General features: G+C 45.4%; 1 protein-coding gene across 9 annotated transcripts in view; it reads left to right on the top strand.

Annotated features, from left to right (window-relative positions):
• The first annotated feature begins 345 nt into the window (after window positions 1-345).
• Window positions 346-20,028, top strand: part of LOC310960914 (uncharacterized protein) — a 36,387-nt gene continuing 16,704 nt past the window's right edge. For 5 of the 9 annotated variants that reach the window (XM_083932775.1, XM_083932774.1, XM_083932770.1 and 2 more), the window contains exons 1-5: window positions 11,257-11,561; window positions 13,345-13,413; window positions 14,716-14,808; window positions 16,407-16,451; window positions 19,440-19,474. In XM_083932775.1, coding sequence (XP_083788901.1) covers window positions 11,441-11,561; window positions 13,345-13,413; window positions 14,716-14,808; window positions 16,407-16,451; window positions 19,440-19,474 — 363 coding nt within the window. In that variant the 5' untranslated portion in view covers window positions 11,257-11,440. Of the gene's footprint in view, window positions 485-11,253; window positions 11,562-13,344; window positions 13,414-14,715; window positions 14,809-16,406; window positions 16,452-19,439; window positions 19,475-20,028 lie in introns of those variants that run through there. The other 4 variants (XM_083932768.1, XM_083932767.1, XM_083932769.1 and 1 more) reach the window with 4 other exon arrangements.

Below are 20,028 nucleotides of genomic sequence, written 5' to 3'. Positions count from 1 at the left end.
GTTGTCAGAAACCTGTAAAAGCTCAATACTCATACTTAAAAACCCTTACCTTAAATATAAAGACGCGTAAAAGGGAAATAAAGGTGCAAATACCTCCAAAGTGCACTCTACTTGTTGGTGGGTTACTTAAGTAAAGTATAATTTCATGTATGTATGATTGAAAATGCAGAATATTCCTGCACTGCAGCTGATTATCGTGTGTGTTTGTGACGTTTGGAGACGGAACACAAAGTAAACCCGGTGTTTTCCGAGCGCGTGTCCGCTGCTCTGTGTTTCCAGCCTCCCCTAAAGCAGACGCTCGTGCGTGTGTGGAGCAGGAACAGGTTGCATTTCAGGACAGCGGCTCGAGTCCCGTGCGCCCCCGGTGCGCCCCCGTGCGCTCCGCAGCGCCCCGCTCCGGCCAACCGCCGCACTGCGAGGACGAGCTGCGCGAGCCCCGGTGAGCGACTGCCGCTGAAGACACAACACCGCTGTCCGCACTCAGGTAAGCAAACCCCCGGAAAATCTGCTTTATCTCACCGATCCGGTGTCGGTGCGAAGCCGCCGAGGCGTCGCCGTGAGCCGCGGACACGCGACAGAAACCCTGCGTCGTCATCCTCCATCGGCATTCGTCTTGTCACTTAATATTTTTTGCATGAGGTGGGGAGAGGTTGGGCCTCTGAGCGCTTCTCCAAATATCATGCACATGGATGAAATGCATGTTCTCGCGGGCGACACAGATGCTCCCGCGGCGGCGTGTGTATTTATTTCTGCACGTTTGTGTTTTGTGTGGTTTTTTTTTAAAGAATTGAGCGCGACCTCCATCTTCTCCATCGACCCTCCGTCTCAATCAACAGAGGAGCGTGTTTTTGTTGCAGCCCGTCGTCGCTCCGGTCCCCTCCCTCCGACAACACGCCGTGTTTTCTCCCCATTCCCTTCAAAAAACAACCCAAAATGTCTCCATCATCCTCATCCTCCGGAGGCGCAGGTCCCTCTCTGCTCCAGACGCGCGGAGCTTGTCCCTGCGCGCTGTAACAACAAGCCTAATCCATCAGAATATCTATAATCTCATTATTAAAAAGGTCCCAGGGGACAATAATGTGATGTTATGCCTCTCGTGTGTTTTCCCAACTGAGCAGCTTCTGTTCTTTGTGTCCTCGGATGTGATTGAGGGGATGTGTGGCTCTTTTCTCCCCCTCTCGCTCCCGTTTTTCTGGATCTTTCGCTTCTCTCTCGCATCGGGGCCTAAACGCTTTCTAGCATCGCTGTACGTGCAGCACACATCCACCCCTTTATCATATATAACCATGAGTGTAAAGCAACGCACCGACGAGCCTCTGCCGGGTTGCATTCATCTGCATGTATGTTGGTGTTGGTACATTGTTAGGAGAGCGGGTTCTGTTGGGATTTGGAAGAGGATGCGGCGCCTGCTCCGTGCGCAAATGCCAAGCCCATTTTTCATTTTGATCAACAGTGGAGAGTGTGCAGCAGCAGCAGCGTCTCCACTGCCACGGCCTGAGCAGTGAGCCAGGCTGCTTATCTGACACATATGGGCTCCTGGGTAATCCGCCGGGGTCAGTGCACAGGATCTGATGCGCATGAAAAGCCTTTCACCACCAACTGATGAAAACAATAGGGCTTAATGCTCTGTTTGCATGTCGGTGGTAATCAGAGGCTGTCGGTGGAGGGAGTCTCTTTCTTCTCCTCCTCCGACACACACCTCTCTCTCCATCCTCATGGGAAGAGACAGTTTCTTGTTACATTGATTTTCTGGGAGAGCCAGGCGTGTTGGAGTCTGTGACCGCAGCTGGGACCCGGTCCAGCTGCACAGATGATCCGTGGAGAGGAAGGAGAGACGCGCCGGTGTCGTTCTGTTGATGTTTGGATGGACACGGAACAGCCGTCTGCAAGTTTCTGCAGAGCTTTGGCATGAGACTGGTCTGGAGAGATGAACACACAGGGAGGTCTGACAGGCACCCCCTCCCTCCCAAAGAAGTGCTGAAGTTGCACTTCACATGTCTACTCTGAGAGAGTTGCACACACACACACAGACACACACACACACTGGTCCTGAAGGGAAGTGTTCTGGCAGACAGCAGTAAACACGTGTTCCAGGTGTCAGAAAAACAATAGTTTGACGTGGTTGTGGCTCAAAGGCAGAGCTTGTCTTCTTCCATTCGAGAGATCGGCGGTTTGATCTCCGGCTCCTCCATGCCGCAGTGTCCTTGGGCAAGACACTGAACCCGAATCGCTCCCCGTGCTGCGCATGGGTGTGTGAGTGAGTGTGAATGGTTAGATGGTGTGTAGATCCACAGTACGATCGCTGCATTTTCAGCTGCACAAACGAACCGTAGCAGATGAGAACGCACTCAACTTCGATGCAACCGAGCTAAATAAGGGTGGCGTGAAAGCGTCCTAAGACACGCAGATGCCGATCCGATCTCTACGGGTTAATGCCGTGAACGTGGCGGTTAAGTTTTGGCACTGAAACGACTCGTTGTACTCCGTCAGATTGGAGGTACGTTGTTTCTAGCGGCCTCTTTGGCCGTAAGATGGAACTGTCACTATGTATATAACAATATGTGTGTTGACTATTTATTATTTTAGCTCGTCTGTAACTTTACTGACACACTTTCACCTCTCTACTTCCAGTCCATCCCACACACACACACACACACACACACACACACACACACACACACACACACGTTTCTATTACACTTCTGCCCTTACTACAAGCCTCACTCAGAAGCTGAAGTTCCCGATGTCTGATTACAAGTGAACGCAGCATAACGTTAGTGACAATTTGGGCCGACACACCAGGAGCTGTCAGCAGCGTCACTAAGATGGCGTCTCCACGGACACGGATATTAGAAGACTCAGCAAAGAGGCAACAAGTGCTTTCATTAGTGGGTCACATGATCAGTCAGCGTTGAGTTAACTGTGTGATAGAGAGGAACTTAAACTGGATCTGTGTGAACTGAACTTTGGTCTGATGAGAGCGAGTCAAAGATGCAGGTTCATCGTTCTGATTGAAACAATCACTCGTCTGAGTTTAGCGGCTGACTTCACCGAGTCCTCAGCTGCAGTGACAGGCGTCGTGACATGAGTCCGCGCTGAAGCCAAAGGTGACCTCATGCAGCCGGCCCGAGGAGCCGACCGTAGGCTGGCAACAACATCACTGAAGTGACGGCCGAGCTTTTACACCAGATATCACACGACTGAAGCAGAACATGCATCTGCAAACTTTCATTTTTTAAAGCAAAAAGGCCAAATATTCCTCTTTTGCTGCTCCTCTCTGTTTGATACGAGTGTAAACTAAATATATTTAGGTTTTTTGAAGACGTCACCTTGAGTTTTGGCCTTTTTGTTGCCAAAACAACAACTGATAATGAGAATAGTCTCTTTCTCTGGGGTCTTACTTTTGATAAATGACTCTTATTTTGGAAATCAAACATAAAAATATACCATTATACTAAAGAAATAGATTCTCGAGCGTGTCCTCTCCCGTCTTTTTGCACGTGTGCATTCCTTAATGTTATGTAATGTGATGTCTCTCATATGTTTCCCACCTGAGCAGCTTCAGGTGAACCGTCAGAAAGAGACGAGATAAAGACGACAGAGCTGCAAACGTCGTCTCGTTAAAGAGAAGAAGAATTGCCACAGCGCGCCTTAAACTGCATTCTTGTACACAGTTAATTGGCACCATGCTGATGGAGGATGGTTCATTTCATCAGTGTGTGAGTGTGTGTGTGTGTGTGTGTGTGTGTGTGTGTGTAGCTCCGGGTCCTGTGTACATATTGAAACATGCAGCAGCTGGAGATTATTACTCTCTGCACCATGACAACGGGAAGATTTCCTCTCAGTTTTGAATTGTAAAGTTGCGGTTTGTGTCTTTCTCCTTCTGCACACTGAGAGTCGAGCTCTCATTGTGTAACACACATGTCTTACTCACTCTCCATAAGAGGCTGGGAGGAGGATGTGTGGACAGGTAGCAGGGTGTGGTTCACATCCTGGAGGTGTGAAAACAAAGGTGGACGACGTGTCCTGCAGCTGCCTTTATACCTGCAGTGTGCATCCAGCTGGCACACGCCCCTGTGAGTGCTGCTTGCAGCGTTCTCGAGAACCGCTCACCCGATCGACTTCACGCTCGTCACTGCACTCCCTCGGGTCCTCGCCAATACACCTGCCAAGTGTGACGTTGATTGGATAAATGCTCCTCGAGATATGAAAAGGACAGTCGTACAAACAGACAGACAGGTTCGTTCCTTTATAGTCAGATTAAGCTGCTACAGCGCCACCTATTGGCACCAAATCTGTCATGTCCACCCAGACATCATATCTACACGTGACCACCACATGTGGTTCCAAAAGCACAAAGTGTTCAGGAGATATGACACGTTTTAAAGCAAGTTTTGAGGGCCGTTTATTCTGTCATAAAAATAAAGATGTTCACTGACAGAAAACAGGGAAAAGCAGCAAATCCTCACATTTCAGAAGCTGGAACCAGAATATTTAACATTATGTCGATTAATGTCACGTCAGACAGACAGGGAGGGATTCCTTTGCATTGTAGTTGGAAGTGTTGGGACAAACTAAACCTTTGTCTCGCATACTAAACAGTACGGTGGTTTGGGCACCGCAGCTACCAAACAGGAGGGTAATTGAGCAGGAGGCCACGAGCGGGCCGGCCCCACAAGATGTTTCCCCTCCAGCGCCGAGAGACGGAGGGTAAAATGGAAACAGGCTCCACCTTCAGCCCCTCCACCCAAGCACAGGAAGGTAGAGTCGGTCTGAGGCTGCAGGAGGCTGCAGGAGGCTGCAGGAGGCTGCAGGAGGCTGCAGGAGGCTGCAGGGGGCTGCAGGGGGCTGCAGGAGGCTGCAGGAGGCTGCAGGAGGCTGCAGGAGGCTGCAGGAGGCTGCAGGAGGCTGGGCGAGAACGCAGAGCGAGGGAACGATGAGGAGGGAAAGTAGGTCAGAGATGCAGAAGCAGTCAAGCATGAGAGCAGCATCATCGTCTCTCAGCTGAGCTAAATACAAGCAGCGCTGGTGAGCCGGCAGGACGAGACACGGCATCAGACAACGCCTTTGTTTTTCTGGGTTTGATCCGTTTTAGCACCGGAATCATTACAGGAGGAATCGGCTGACGTGACATTTATCGACATAATGTTAAATATTCTGTCTCCAGCTTCTGAAATGTGAGGATTTGCTGCTTTCCCCTGTTTTCTGTCAGTAAACATCTTTATTTTTATGACAGAATAAACGTTTTGAAGACGTGAGCTCATGGTTTCAGATGTGTTCTCTGCCGTGCATCAGAGCTGAACGTTGATTAAAACCGATTAATTGATCGAGGGATGCTTCTTCAGATCATCTGTGACATTTTCAGACGTCTTGATCGAACATTAAACACAAAGAGATCGACTTTATAATGATGTAAGACAAAAGAATCCTCCTGTTAGAATGTTAAGACAGAGAAAACAGTTGTTTATTAGTAACATTTAATCAATTATCAGATCAGTTGTGGATTAACTCACTGCAGATTGTTTATTTATTAATTGATTAATTGTTTAAAACCTGGATAAAGTGCTTAAAACAGAAAAAAACAACCATTTTCACACAATTAAGTATGAATTTAAATCATTTTCAAGCAGAAAAAAGCTCAAATCTTCTGCCTCCATCCTCTGAAACGTGAGGATTTTCTCCTTTTCCGTCTCTAATGTGACGGGAATGTGAAGATCTCTGGGGTTTGAGGAGAAACCGTTTTGCAGGAGTCACCTTGAGCTGTTTTCCCACATGAGCTCTGGACAATTTCAGGAGAATAATGTCCGTTTAGCAGCGTGTGTGCTGTGGACGACACTGTTACTGACTTCCTATAGACCAAAGAACACATCATCCGAGTAAAATCTGTGTGTAAACCTCTTGTTATTGTTTTAAAGCAGTTAAATGATGCATTTGGGACACGCGAAAGTCCGAAAGGACGGTCAAAACTCATTTCCTGTGCGCCTGTTGGGACGTAGAAAAAAGAAGGAGGGACCATGCGCGGACATTTCAAACAATGGCGGTGAAAGGTTCACGTTGGTGTGATGCGGAGGTGGAGTGTTTACTGCAGATTTGGTCGATGAAAAGATTCAAAAACAGTCGACAAGACGCACAAAAACTCAGAGGTCTACGGAAAGATCTGGAAACAAAGCCACGCATCGCCATGACGTCATCAATGCGTGTGACGTGTTACGGCGTGATGACGTATAGGCAGCAAGGAGCATTCTCCGAGGCCCAGGTAGTGTGAGTACAAACGGGCCTGGAGGGGGGGACAAGGACCCTAAAGCCCGGGGCGCGGGACGGAGGCACAGTGGGAGTGTACCCTTATCTGCTTTTCACAGGGCTCTCCTGCTGCACTCTGGGTAACTCCAGGGGTTCTCCCCCCCCCCACACACACACACAGACCGTGCTGCTGACAAGTGACTGACACGACACCAGACGAGGGTGAACTCCTCGTTACAGGAGGAAGAGAGAGGCTCAGTGGAGACAGACGCTGGAAAAGTGACGGAGCTCCTTAAAAGTGATCATGCGATCCGTTGATTCATTGCTTAGTGCGACAATCTAATCTTAATTATCTTTTTAATGTCTTCAAACTCCAGAGCAGGTGTTTCCGTTTCCTCCCTGAATACAAAACTCTAGTGTCACTTAAGGGAAATCCATATTTCTGCTCCACTTTGGTGCATCACACTGTGAATTTGGGAGCTTCAGCCCGCATGTCTGGCTGCTCCTGGAGCTGTGTCAACATCCCCGCGGAGCCAGCTCCTCGTCCTCGCCGAGTCGAGCCGTCTTAGCAGGGTTTGCTCGGGAGCCGTTGGGCGCCGCGCCAAGATTACATTTTCACACGCCCCTGAGAGGAACAAGCGGCCTCAGCGGACCTCTGAGGCCTCTTCCCCCTCGTGAAGCTGCGACAAAAGGCCGCTGTCACGTTCCCTCTCTGCAGCAGGTGAAGCTTGTGCTCGTTTTTGTCTCGCAGGGTCCGGTTCGGTCTGGAACCAGTGACAGATGTGTGGAAAGGAAAGTTTTTGTGTGTGCGGAGTGAAGGGCCAGTGAAATCTCACCGTGCTGCAGACTAATGTGCGTGCCCTGTGTACACACAATCACAGGCTCTTATCAGAGTGCGCTCGCTCTGCGGCCGTCTCGGCTCCCGGATGCAGAGTGAACGGCTTCTCCGAGTGGATTGTCCTTGTTGGCAAGTGTGCAGCTTTCTTGTTGTTTGGATTCTGTCATGTGTAATGCTACAATGGCAGTTTTGTCCCGGAGCACTGAGGGTACGCCATTCACCGGGCTCTCTATGGGACACACACAAACTCTCTATGGTGCATTACACACAGGGAGCTCCTGTTTTTATAAACGTCTTTAAAGGACGAGTCTCTTGTTTCTCTCTGTTTTTATTATTGTCCTAAAAAAAACACCAAAAGACCGACAATGTGCGTGAGTCTCTGTCCGCTCTGTGGCTGGTGAAGGACCCGTCACAGCCAATCAGAGCTTCGTGTGCAGCGCTGAAGAATGGGGACGTTATGTTCCTGCACCACAGCCAGAAAAATGACCAAAGGCACGGCCACGAAAATGGCGGCGAGCGTGGACGAGATCTATGCAGCTGCACAGGTCGTTGTGAGTGACTTTACAGAAATAATGGCTCTTAAACCGTCATCACCGGCTACTAACAACAGCTGCTTCTGCGTCGACGGGTGCGCGGCTCGAGCCCGCTCGTCTGAAGCCGCAAATCCTACGAAAAGGGTCTCAAATGCATAGTTTCATTTTTAAGAATGGACCATTTATTGGGGACTATTTTCAGCGGCGGAACGTTCATTAATACGTCTGTATGGATGTCGGTTATCCGCAAAATGAGTTGTGAACTATCGGCATCTCGGATATCAGTAAAAAAATCCAATATGGTGCATTCCAAGCAGACGATAGCACGCCACGAAGAAGGTTATAGATATGATATAATGTACTGTAATACTATTAGGGTGAGAAGTTCAGCATCTGTGAGGAACTCGGAGTAGAGCCGCTGCTCCTTTGCGTTGAAAGGAGCCAGTTGAGGTGGTTCAGGATCATCTGGTAAGGATGAACCCTGGGCGCCTCCCTAGGGAGGTGTTCCAGGCACGTCCAGCTGGGAGGAGGCCTCGGGGAAGACCCAGGACCAGGTGGAGAGATTAGATCTCCACACTGGCCTGGGAACGCCTCAGGATCCCCCAGTTAGAGCTGGTTAATGTGGCCCGGGAAAGGGAAGTTTGGGGTCCCCTGCTAAAGCTGCTGCCCCCGCGACCCGACCCCGGATAAGAGGCTGAAGATGAGATGAGAAGAGATGTAATACTATCTAAGACTGTCTCTACGCTCACAAACTACAGCAGGACTTTTATGTTATGACCTTTTACTCCAGTTAAGGACCTGAGTTCTTCCTCCTCCACCGTGTGAAGTTCCAGTCGTAAATAAACGCTCTTTTCATCCGGACGCCACTTTCTCTCTTGGCGCCCTTTGTGCTGCATGTTGTTTAAACCTCCAAGGTCAGGAGATAGGAACGCACACACAGAGGGAAGGTCACATAGCTGAGCCAAGTGTGCCTTTTCGAGTGGGTTTTATGGGCCGGAGTTGCCGCGGCAACAGGTTAGGCATTGCTGGTTGTGAAGAGGCAGTTGCATCACTGAGCGGTGTTTGAGGGAAGAGCCTGAAGACGACCAGCGGAGGAAAGAAAACCCTCACACTAAAGATAAATATACGTTTATTAAGAACCTGAAAACCTACCAAAGTACACTTCCTGTGAATTCAGTTACTTTAAACCACCGACAAACATTTATAGTAACATTAAAGGTTGAATATGTAGAATCTTTATTAAAAGCTATATTTAAAAAACAACCATTGAAAATATATATTTAGTCTGAGTTAGGGTTCCTGGTTTGACTCCCGGCTGGGGCCCTTCTGTGTGGAGTTTGCATGTTGTCCGCGTGTCTGCGTGGGTTTTCTCCGGGTTCTCCGGTTTCCTCCCACAGTCCAAAGACGTGCAGGTGTTAGGTTCATTGATGACTCTAAATCACCCGTAGGTGTGAATGGTTGTCTGTCTCTGTTCGTCTCTATGTGTCCTGTGATAGACTGGCGTCCTGTCCAGGGTGGACCCCGCCTCACGCCCGATGTCAGCTGGGATCGGCTCCAGCCCCCCCCCCCCCCCCCCCCCAGGAGGGAAACTCCATTCAAACGCACGCCCACATGGCTACGCTTCTCCTTGATGCTAACATCACTTTCATCTGCACTTAGCTGGAACGGCTAACGCTAACGGCTAACGCTAACTGTCAGTCAAACTCCTCTGATCCTTGTTTTTATGCTGTGGTTTTCTGGAGGGGACGGGTTCAAACAGGCTCAAACAGACTCCGGCCTCCTGGAGCTACTGGGCCGGGCCAACCTGGCAACCCCACTGCTGGACTTCTTTTTTGTTGTTGCGACGACGAGCTTGAGACACTAGATGGAGCCGTTCTGCTCATTCTCCAGATTCAACCTTTAAAGTCAAGTATTTGCACTTAATCGATAAAACCATAATATTGATGTCAGGTAATGATGTAAACCGTGTTTGTCTTTAAGCTGCACGTCTGAGAGATTAGGCGAGGCGTGTTTGTCGTCACGGCGACGAGAAAATAAAGATCAGACGCCGATAAATCTGCAACATCACAGACAGACAGACACGGAAAGAGCAGTTTGGATGATGAGACTGATTACGCCATAAGCTTAGTGTGTGTGTGTGTGTGTGTGTGTGCGTGTGTGTGCGTGTGTGTTTGTGTGTGTGTGTGTGTGTGTGTGCGTGTGTGTGTGTGTGCGTGTGTGTGCGTGCGCGTGTGTGTGTGTGTGTGCGGTGAAAAAAATATGATTGATTCAAAGTGAAAAGTGCTGATGTAACCAGCGGCTTGTGTTTAATCTCATGTGTAATCCTCTTTTTATGAGATCTGACGTAATTCACGTCTTGAGGACTGTGATGGTTTTGGCGTCCTGCGGTGCACAACGTGGAACAGGAGCAGCTCAGCGTGTAACCGCTCTCTGCTCCGACACAAATCCTAATTTTCCATTTTTCATGCAAAACATTTCATGGTTCCAGCTTCAAAAATGTTCAAATCTGCTGCTTTTCCTTAAATTATTATAATAATGTTAATATATCGTTAATAATGTTAATATATCATTAATAATGTTACTATATCATTAATAATGTTAATATATCATTAATAATGTTAATATATCATTAATAATGTTAATATATCATTAATAATGTTGAAGTTTGGACAAAACAAACATTGTGAAGGTGTCACTTTGGGTCATTGTGACGCCATTTATCACTATTTTTACTATTTTTATGAACCAAACAATAAATAATTTAATGTGGAAAATGATCCATAAGGAAAATATTCACACTGACTAATTTTAAAATTAATTTAGTCAATATACTAAATATGCTTTTTATTTATTTTTAAATCTGCTTTTTATTTATTTTTAAATCTGCTTTTTATTTATTTTTAAATGAATTTAGTCAATGTACTAAATCTGCTTTTTATTTATTTATTTTTAAATTAATTTAGTCAATGTACTAAATCTGCTTTTTATTTATTTTTAAATTAGATTAGTCAATGTACTAAATCTGATTATTATTTATTTTTAAATTAATTTAGTCAATGTACTAAATCTGCTTTTTATTTATTTTTAAATCTGCTTTTTATTTATTTTTAAATCTGATTTTTATTTATTTTTAAATTAATTTAGTCAATGTACTAAATCTGCTTTTTATTTATTTTTAAATCTGCTTTTTCTTTATTTTTAAATTGTAAATAAAATTGAATTGAATTTAATACGTTGTCGATAATAGTTGAGAAATATTATTCTAATATTGTAACAGTCGCAAAGGATATTTTTACACTTTAATATTTAACTACATTTTCCTGATCATACTCATACTTTTACTTAAGTCACATTTTACAGTAAATGCAGGACTTTCACTTTATTTCTACAGTTTAATATTAACACTTTTACTGACACAAAGGATCTGAGCACGTCAGTAAAGCTGGAGCGTGAAGGCGGTGCATGAAACACTTGTTCAGAGGTGGTTGTTTAGGACGTGCACCTAATGACAGTGAGGACGGCGTGCACACGGGCAGGAGGGACTATTTTTATCCGTGAGCTTGAAACCTGAAGCGGCGACGCCACGTCAGGAAGTATAAATAACTGCTCCTTACCGACTCAGTGTCTGTTTACATTCGGCGGTGACGGACCGGGTTCTGCACGCCGGGACACAAAGTGTGCCGTCATCATATTTAATCCTCAGAACCAGGTGTTCCTCCTGCTCAGCTGCAGCGAAACCTAACGTGTGTGACTGACATGTGGGATGTTATGAGACGCGTGACCGTGCTCTTGGTTTGTTGCTCCCCTGCAGCCTGACCTGCGCCTGGCAATGGACTACATGAACAACGCCTCCAACAGCTACAGCTCTGCAGACACCATGAGCTCCTCCTTAGCCAACATGACCATCAACGACCAGCACCACCAGGAGAACGGAGTCGCCAAAATGAAAGGTCAGACACCAGTAACACAACACCGTTTATTACCTGCTGACAGGTGCATGTTTCTAACCATGACTCAGCTGAAACGACGCGGCAACGATAAGTAAAATGTGACAAAGTGCGATGGAAACAGATCAAACCCGTAAACTGTATAAAAAACGGACGTAGTGTCTCCGTCTGGGTCCGTTCTCTCAACTTGAGCCAGTCATCCTCGCCTACGGGAGTCACCATCTTGTCAGACTCCTCATTTCCTCTTACCAAAAAAGAGCATGTATGTGACGTTGGGGGGAGGGGCGTACGTCCATCTGGCTGACGTTTACCTCCGAGGAGAAGTGAGGGCCAGAGGCTAGCTGTCACTCAAGAGGCCACGCCCCTAATTATTCATAAACTTTAACCTCCAATAAAATAAAAAAATTGCCCCTCCCCCTCAGTGTTGTCATGGAGATCTGAGCTAAACACACAGACTAGAATGTTCTTTTGTCCTTAAACAGGTTTAATGATGCTGTGTAAACGGCCTGTTTAACATGGGGCTCAATGAGAAACTGCTCTGTTATGAAACCTGCCCCTAGTGGACACTCAGAGAACTGACGCTGACGGAGCTTTAATCTTGATATCCGGGGTCGGGTCTCAGGGGCAGCAGCTTTAGCAGGGGACCCCAAACTTCCCTTTCCCGGGCAACATTAACCAGCTCTAACTGGGGGATCCTGAGGCGTTCCCAGGCCAGTGTGGAGATCTAATCTCTCCACCTGGTCCTGGGTCTTCCCCGAGGCCTCCTCCCAGCTGGACGTGCCTGGAACACCTCCCTAGGGAGGCGCCCAGGGTTCATCCTTACCAGATGATCCTGAAACACCTCAACTGGCTCCTTTCAACGCAAAGGAGCAGCGGCTCTACAGAAAAATTCACCAGAATGCCAAAAAATAACGTGTTTAACGCTCAAATCTTCTTCCTGAGCGTAATGTGTGTCCACAAATGAAACACATCCCTTTTATAATATAATATTCATTTAATTTACATGTGTGTGATGTCTGGACCAAGACCTATTCTTCAGTGATCTCAAAGAGAAGGTTTTAAAGAGAGTGTTTCCTAAAAGCGTCCGTGGTCTGTACAGATCTGGGGTGGAGGCCGAGCCCCGCGCTCCGCACTGTGCTCTGTTTTAATCCCACGTTTACATAATGGATGACAAGAAGACGCGCTCGTCTGGCCCTGAGTGGCCGACTGCAGCTGCAGCGAGCTCTGTAATCCTGACATCTGGGTCACAACGAGCTCCTGCCGCACAATCAGGCTTTTAATGCCGCTCAGAGGGGAAAAAGGCACGTTTGACGACTGAGAGGGGGAAACAAATGTCCTGTTTGTCAAAGTAAATACTGACCTTCATCCCCTCTCATCAACCGTACGGCCAATTAGTACGTAGCCTAGCTTTCCCCAGTTTACAGCCCTCGCTAGTGCAGTCGTTCTCCCCGTTTCTGCTTCCCTTCATCGCACGTGCAAACAGGAAGCAGGCCGGTCCGTGCGTCAGCGGCGGAACACAGAGTGAGTATGTTTCCGCGTAGAAGACGTAGTTGTGAAGCGTAGTGTTTGATGTGTGACTGTAGTTAGTTTAGAGGAGCTGTAGAGCAGAAAACGCTGGTTTAAAAGTGTTATTTCCTGTTTTAAATGAACGTGGAACGACGTGATCGAGGCTTTAACCGCTTTTCTTCCGTGTCACAGCTCACGTCAACGTTACTGTGGTGGATTTTTACGGGTAATGTCACGGTTACACCTGCAGCTTGACCTCCAGTTTACCTTTAATCCGCAGAGATCGACGCAGCTGTGAGTGAAAACGGGGTGAAAGCTGCGGCGTCCGAGCCCCGTGAGGACCGACCCGGTACGCCGCCTGCACCCCCCACGCCACAAAAGGCTTTATTAACCCTTGTTTGGCATGTCTCAGTTTTTGCCGCAGTTCATTTCTCCTCTTTTACAAATAACTTTCATTTTTGTTCCAGAAATGTTTTGAAGAATCGTTGCATCACGATTTTCTTCTCCCTCACGCTTTTTATTATTTTCAGCAAGTCTTTGTTTAAATGCACTGCCTGTTTGTTAAAGGTTGAATGTGGAGAATGAGCAGAACAGCTCCATCTAGTGTCTCAAGATCGTCGCCGCAACAACAAAAAAGAAGTCCAGCAGTGGGGTTGCCAGGTTGGTCAGACCCGGCCCAGTAGCTCCAGGAGACCAGAGTCTGTTTGAGCCTGTTTGAACCCGTCCCCTCCAGAAAATCACAGCATCAAAACAAGGATTAGAGGAGTTTGACTGACAGTTAGCGTTAGCCGTTAGCGGTTCCAGCTAGGTGCAGATGAAAGTGATGTTAGCATCCAGGAGCAGCGTAGCCATGTGGGCGTGCGTTTGAATGGCGTTCCTCTCCTTTCTCTCAGTCCATGGAGTGAATGCTCGGCCTATAGTGACTCTGGTTGTTGCCCGTCTCCGCTCACTCAGCTGCTGGGACAAAGAACGCCCCCTTCACTGAGGCTCCCAAGCAGCTGCACGATTGGCTAACTCCATTTCACCCAGTGCTAGCCTAGAGTAGCTGCACCCAACAACAGACAACCCTGGCAACCAGCAACGCCCAATGCTATTGGCTGCTACCATGGAAACACAACGGGACAGGAAGTCACTGTCAAACACTAAATATACTGTATATTTTTATGGAAACGCTATAATTTCATTCTTTACCTCTCAAAACACCAACTGGGTGTATTATTTTCTTTTTAGATAAAGCTTTTAATACAGATTCTACATATTCAACCTTTAAACTTTGCTTCAAACAAGCTCACTACACTCTGCACATGCATCTGTGTAACAATAGTGCAATAAGAGCCTGTTACCAGCTCTCTAACATGGGAAATAATGGCTCTCTGTGTCTCTGAGACTCAGCCACAGTGGCTCCACTCCACGCCGGGCTCGAGCACGCTTTGATCATAAACAGTGAGAGTGACAGCGAGCTTTGAAAGTACTCCTCTGATATGTGGAACAGCGTCTGCAGACGTGAGAAAAATGCCACAGCGCCGAGGTCAGGAGGTTGTTAGAGCGGATTTTAGCCGAGCGCACCTGAGGACAGTGCGTCAGATTAGGCTCAGATTCAGGTTTTAACTGTTCCTCCTTTTTCTGACTGACATGCGTTCCTCCTGCACAGCGGCGACGTCTGCAGAGGAGGGCCGCGGTGAAGCTGAAGTGCCCGAGCTCTCTGAAATAGAGCGCGCCTCGTGTGAAGACGAGGGGCAGCTTGGTACGCCTCCCGTCTCTGAGCTCCCGCCGCTTTTTCTCTGCTGCTTCTGCATTTGAGTTTCCTGGTTTGAAATTTTGGGGAAGAGAAGATGAGAAGGTGGATGCCACTCTAATGTCTGAGCTGCAGCCGGTTAGCTTAGCTTAGCTTAGCTTAGCATGAAGACTGGAAACAGAGGAAGCAGTAATGACATCCAGTCACCAGCACCTCTGAAGTGTGTTTACGTCATTTAAATAACTTGTTAAAGAACATTATGATGATTAGCTCAGGCTCTGTAGCAATTTTCTGGGTTGATACCATTTGTTTCACAGATTTGGTGCTAAATTAACCTTTTTTACCACTTGAAAATTGATAAAAATGGTATTAAAATAAAGAAAAATCTCTCTAAAATACACATTAAAGTGGAATTCAGGCACAAAATCATCCTATAGTCTTTTTTGACACTTACACTCATCAGATAAGCCATCGAGACAGTGGTTTTCCTGTAACAACTATTAACGGAGAAACCCAGGAGAGTCGCTAACAGCCGGACGTGGCTAACAGTGATTAGCTCGGGGCAGCACGGTGAAGGCATTCAAAGGTCTTTTTTAACCACTAATGCTGCTGAAAATAACAGCAAACCTCTGCAGCAGCATGAGAAGAGTCCCTACACACACAACAAAGCGCCAATGGGCTCCTTCCACTGTAATGGACTTTACTATGAGAGGAGCTGGTACAGGGGCCAGTAGGTAAGTCTTTAAAACACTCTTTAATAAACTCTGGCTTCACTAACTACGCTGTTGCTGCTTTGTTGTGTGTGTAGGGACTCTTCTCATGCTGCTGCAGAGGTTTGCAGAAACGTCTCCTCTGGGGACAGACGTCATCACACATGAGGTTGCTAGGCGACCAGGAAATAATCTCACTATAATCCAAACGTAAAACTTCAACTTGATGTTTTTTACACTTTATATTTTATAAGAAACAAGATATAACATGTTAATCAGAGAGCTTTAGCCAGGCTAGCTGTTTCCCCCTGCTTCCAGTCTTTGAGCTAAGCTAGGCTAAGCTACGCTAAGCTATGCTAAGCTAACATTTAATAGCCAACCTTAATTGGTGTAAATCTTCTCATGGAACTTGCTGCAAGATATCCCCAAAATGTTGAACTATTTAAGTTTTGTTTCCTGATTTCTAAAATCTTTTTTCTTTCAGCTTCATGAAAACCGTTCTTCTTCTTCTTCTTCTTCTTCTTCTTCTTCTTCTTCTTCTTCTTCTTCTTCTTCTTCTTCTTTTCTTCTTCCTGCTTCTCGCTCTGACGGTTGATCATTTGCTCCTTTCAGAACTGCAACACGATCATAAACATCCTTTTTTTTAAATGTAAATAAAAATGTGGCTGTTTGAGCATGAAGGGGATGTGCCAACGACTCCTGAATAATGTTAAAAACAGCTGAGTCAGCACCCGGAGCAGCTGACGTGTGCCGTTTGCTTCTTCATTTCTATGATTTTTACATATATTTAACAGTTGTTTGCTGCATTAGCTGCAGAGGTGCAGTGTGGGGGCTTTGCATGGACGTCTCTGCAGTGAGCGCGTCGTCACTAATGTCTTCTTCCATCTGTTTCTCCAGCAGCAGCAGCAGGAGGAGGAGGAGGAGGAGGAGCGGCTGCAGCAGGTAGGACGCTCCCGCTCCTGTCCATCCACTGACACTCTGTTTATTTACTTTATTTACTTTATTTAGCGCAGCACACACACCTGAATGAGTGCAGGAGGCTCTCTGCAGTTTGAGTGCTGACCTGGAGACTTTGACAGGGTTTCATTACAACGAATTAAAACATTTAAAGGTTGTTTTTAAATCATGCATCGCATTTTCTTTTAAATGATGCATAAATAAAGCTACAAATACAGAGAGAAAGAGAATTACATTTGATTATTAATAATTATATTACCTCATTATGTCGTTAAATGATGAGTTAATGATTGTATTTTAAAATAAAACTCTTTTTTATGTAGTTTATAATCTTTATTCATGTTATTTTATTATTATTATTATTATTAGTAGTAGTAGTAGTATTGGTGTTGGTATTGTAACTATTATTTTTATTATTTATTTATTTTCATTTTTCAAAAATATTGTTTAGTATTTATTTCTTCAATTTATTTAAATATTTTAAAATACATGAAATAGCAAAAAACTAAATTAAAACATATTTTTAAGTTAATTTGTGATAAACATTAAAATCCCAATTATTAATTCATAATTTAAAGACTCAATCTAATTAATTGTTAACATTTATAGAAGTTATGATACTTTTATATATTTTTTAATTTATTAAAACATCATTTGAATGCTAAATAAAAATAAACATTTTTAGTATTTTTAAAAACAACATTTTATTCTATTTTCAACAGCAATTTATAAAATAATTAATTTCATGATATTTATTTATTTATATGAGTTATTTTGCAGAAATGTAGAAAAACTTAAATATAAAAAACTAAAATAATTATGATTTTTTTATTTATTCACTGTAAAACTCAAAATGTATGATATAATAATAATAATCTAATATATAATTTCTAAAATATATTTTTTATAATATTTATTTATTTAAGTTATTTCGCAGAAATGTAGAAAAACTGGGTAAGACGGAAAAATATCAACATAATAAAAAATAAAATATAGATAATTATAATAAATATAATAATAATAATAATATTAATAATTATAATAATAACAATTATAATAATAATATAATAAAAAAATAATATATAATAAATATAATACAGATAAAAGTAACAAGAGAAAAAACTGTAAATTATTTTTTTTTTTTATACAATGTAAAAGTCCAAATATATTATTTCTTTTTTTAAAATAAAATTTAGTTATCTAAGTTATTTTGTATTTTGTAGGGCATCCGTAAAGAAAGAAGTGAAGACAGAAAAATATTAAATAATCAAATTAAATATAGATAATTATAATAAATAAAATAATAATAATATTAATAATAATAATAAAAATAATATAATAAAATAATATATAATAAAGATAATAGTAACAAAAGAAAAAACTGTAAATTATATGATTTTTATTATTTAAACACTGTAAAAGTCCAAATATTTACACATTGTTGTGATGTGACACTTTAAAGGTGTTTTTGGGGGATTTTAATAATTTTTTATTAATTCAGAGGGAGTTCACAAACACTTAAAATCACATTTTAATCACATTTACAGTGAAAGTGAGTTTATTAGCGGCCTGTTGGTGACTCTGTCCACTGGAATGACTCATCTGTCTCCCTGCTGTGACGCTTTACGTCGTCTCCATCTCGTCTTATTTTCCCGTGAAGGTTTTTTCTGTTTCCCACCATCGACCACGTCTTTGCATCTTCACCTTCTGTAGTTTTCTGAGACACGAACGCGGTGACGTCCACTTCTCTTCATTCTTCTTTTCTTTTTGGTTTGTTTTTTTAACGGGGAGACGGAAAAACAAGTGGTTGTGAATGTCCTCATTAACCTGCTTTCCAAACTGAATCAGCTGATGCATCCGGAGTCCGCGGAGAGTTTGCGTTTGCGGCCGACGGATCGATCCCCGCCGGAGACGACGCCGCTGACCTCGCGGGAGCTTCCGGGTCTTCGGACCCAGAAAACGAAGCGGCGGGGGAGTGTGGGAAGAGGCTCGGGGAGTCCTTATGGGCCTCCGAAGACCTCGGCTGCAGGTCGGAGGTTGGACGGGACGGCGGCGGGAGCCCCGAGCGCGCCGGGGGAGTGGATTCTCAGAGGGCGATCAGCCTGGACGCCTCCGAATGCCTCGCCGAAACGAGCAACGTGCCCGGGATGTCTTTAGTCCGCAGCTCGGCTCTGGAAGACCTCACGTCCATCGGAGACAGAAGCTCGTGGGTCAACCCAGGAGAGGAGGTCGTCTCCGAACAGGACGCTTCAAAGTTTGGGAACGTCCCCCCGGAAACGCACCAAAGTCCGCCGCCCTTTGACCCTCGCTCGGAAGATCCTCACCGGGACAATTCAGAGGAGGAGGAGAGCGTCTCAGAGGCGATGCCATCCGACACCGCCACTGAAAACGGCAGCGGTGACTCATGGTTACTCAGGGCCGGCTATTCAAAGCCTGACATTTCTAATGACTCAGACATGAGGAGCACGAGTGGGGCTCAAACCGCCGGCCCCGCCGAGCTCCAGAGAACCTCCCAAAGCTCTCCAGCCAGAAAGTCTCTGGTGCCGGTGCCTATTCCCAAAGGTCTGTTGGTTCATTTTCACCAGAGTCCTCCTCAGTTAACGCCTTACACTGGTTTTCTTTTGACAACGCAGCTTCTGCCGTACGTCACGCCGCACTCTCCCCCTCCGAGTTCTGTCTCGATTGGACGTTAACCTTTGACCCGAGGAGAAGCTCGTTGTCCTCCCTCCCCACTTGTTTCTTTCTCCATCTCTGCTCACTCTGCTGGTTATGCAGCCCCCCCCTTCCCCCTCCACCTCCACCTTCACCTCCACCTCCACCTTGTTGCATGCTGCATTTCACCAAAGTTCGATTCCCTTGGCGTGTGAATGTGTTCGGGCACGCCCCCGGTGGCCGTTTCTCTCACCTGCGGTGGAAACAAACAAGACGAGATGAAAGATTTTAAACGTCTGCTTCTCTCTTTTCCGTCCGCAGCTCAAGCAAAGACGGATAACGGCTCTGCGGATAAGGTACGTAAGCAACGACGTCATCTTCCTTTTCTTTCATTTAAAGGATCATTCCGGTTTATTACGACTCCGTGCGTCTTCTCCATCAGTCGTCGTTTTACCGTTGATCTGGGAACACGGCGCCACTGGAGCGAAGACCATGGATGAGCAAATGAAGAGGCTTTATATTTACGTTTACCTGACTAGCACCTGCTGGACATTAGAGAGAATGCAGCTTTAAGTGGAGTCTCCTCCTGCTGGACATCAGAGAGAATGCAGCTTTAAGTGGAGTCTCCTCCTGCTGGACATCAGAGAGAATGCAGCTTTAAGTGGAGTCTCCCCCTGCTGGACATTAGAGAGAATGCAGCTTTAAGTGGATTCTCCCCCTGCTGGACATTAGAGAGAATGCAGCTTTAAGTGGAGTCTCCTCCTGCTGGACATTAGAGAGAATGCAGCTTTAAGTGGAGTCTCCTCCTGCTGGACATCAGAGAGAATGCAGCTTTAAGTGGAGTCTCCCCCTGCTGGACATTAGAGAGAATGCAGCTTTAAGTGGAGTCTCCTCCTGCTGGACATTAGAG

Source organism: Echiichthys vipera, assembly GCF_963691815.1.
Source record: "Echiichthys vipera genome assembly, chromosome: 18".
Lineage (NCBI taxonomy): Eukaryota > Metazoa > Chordata > Actinopteri > Perciformes > Trachinidae > Echiichthys > Echiichthys vipera.
This window is presented reverse-complemented; position numbering and strand designations above follow the sequence as displayed.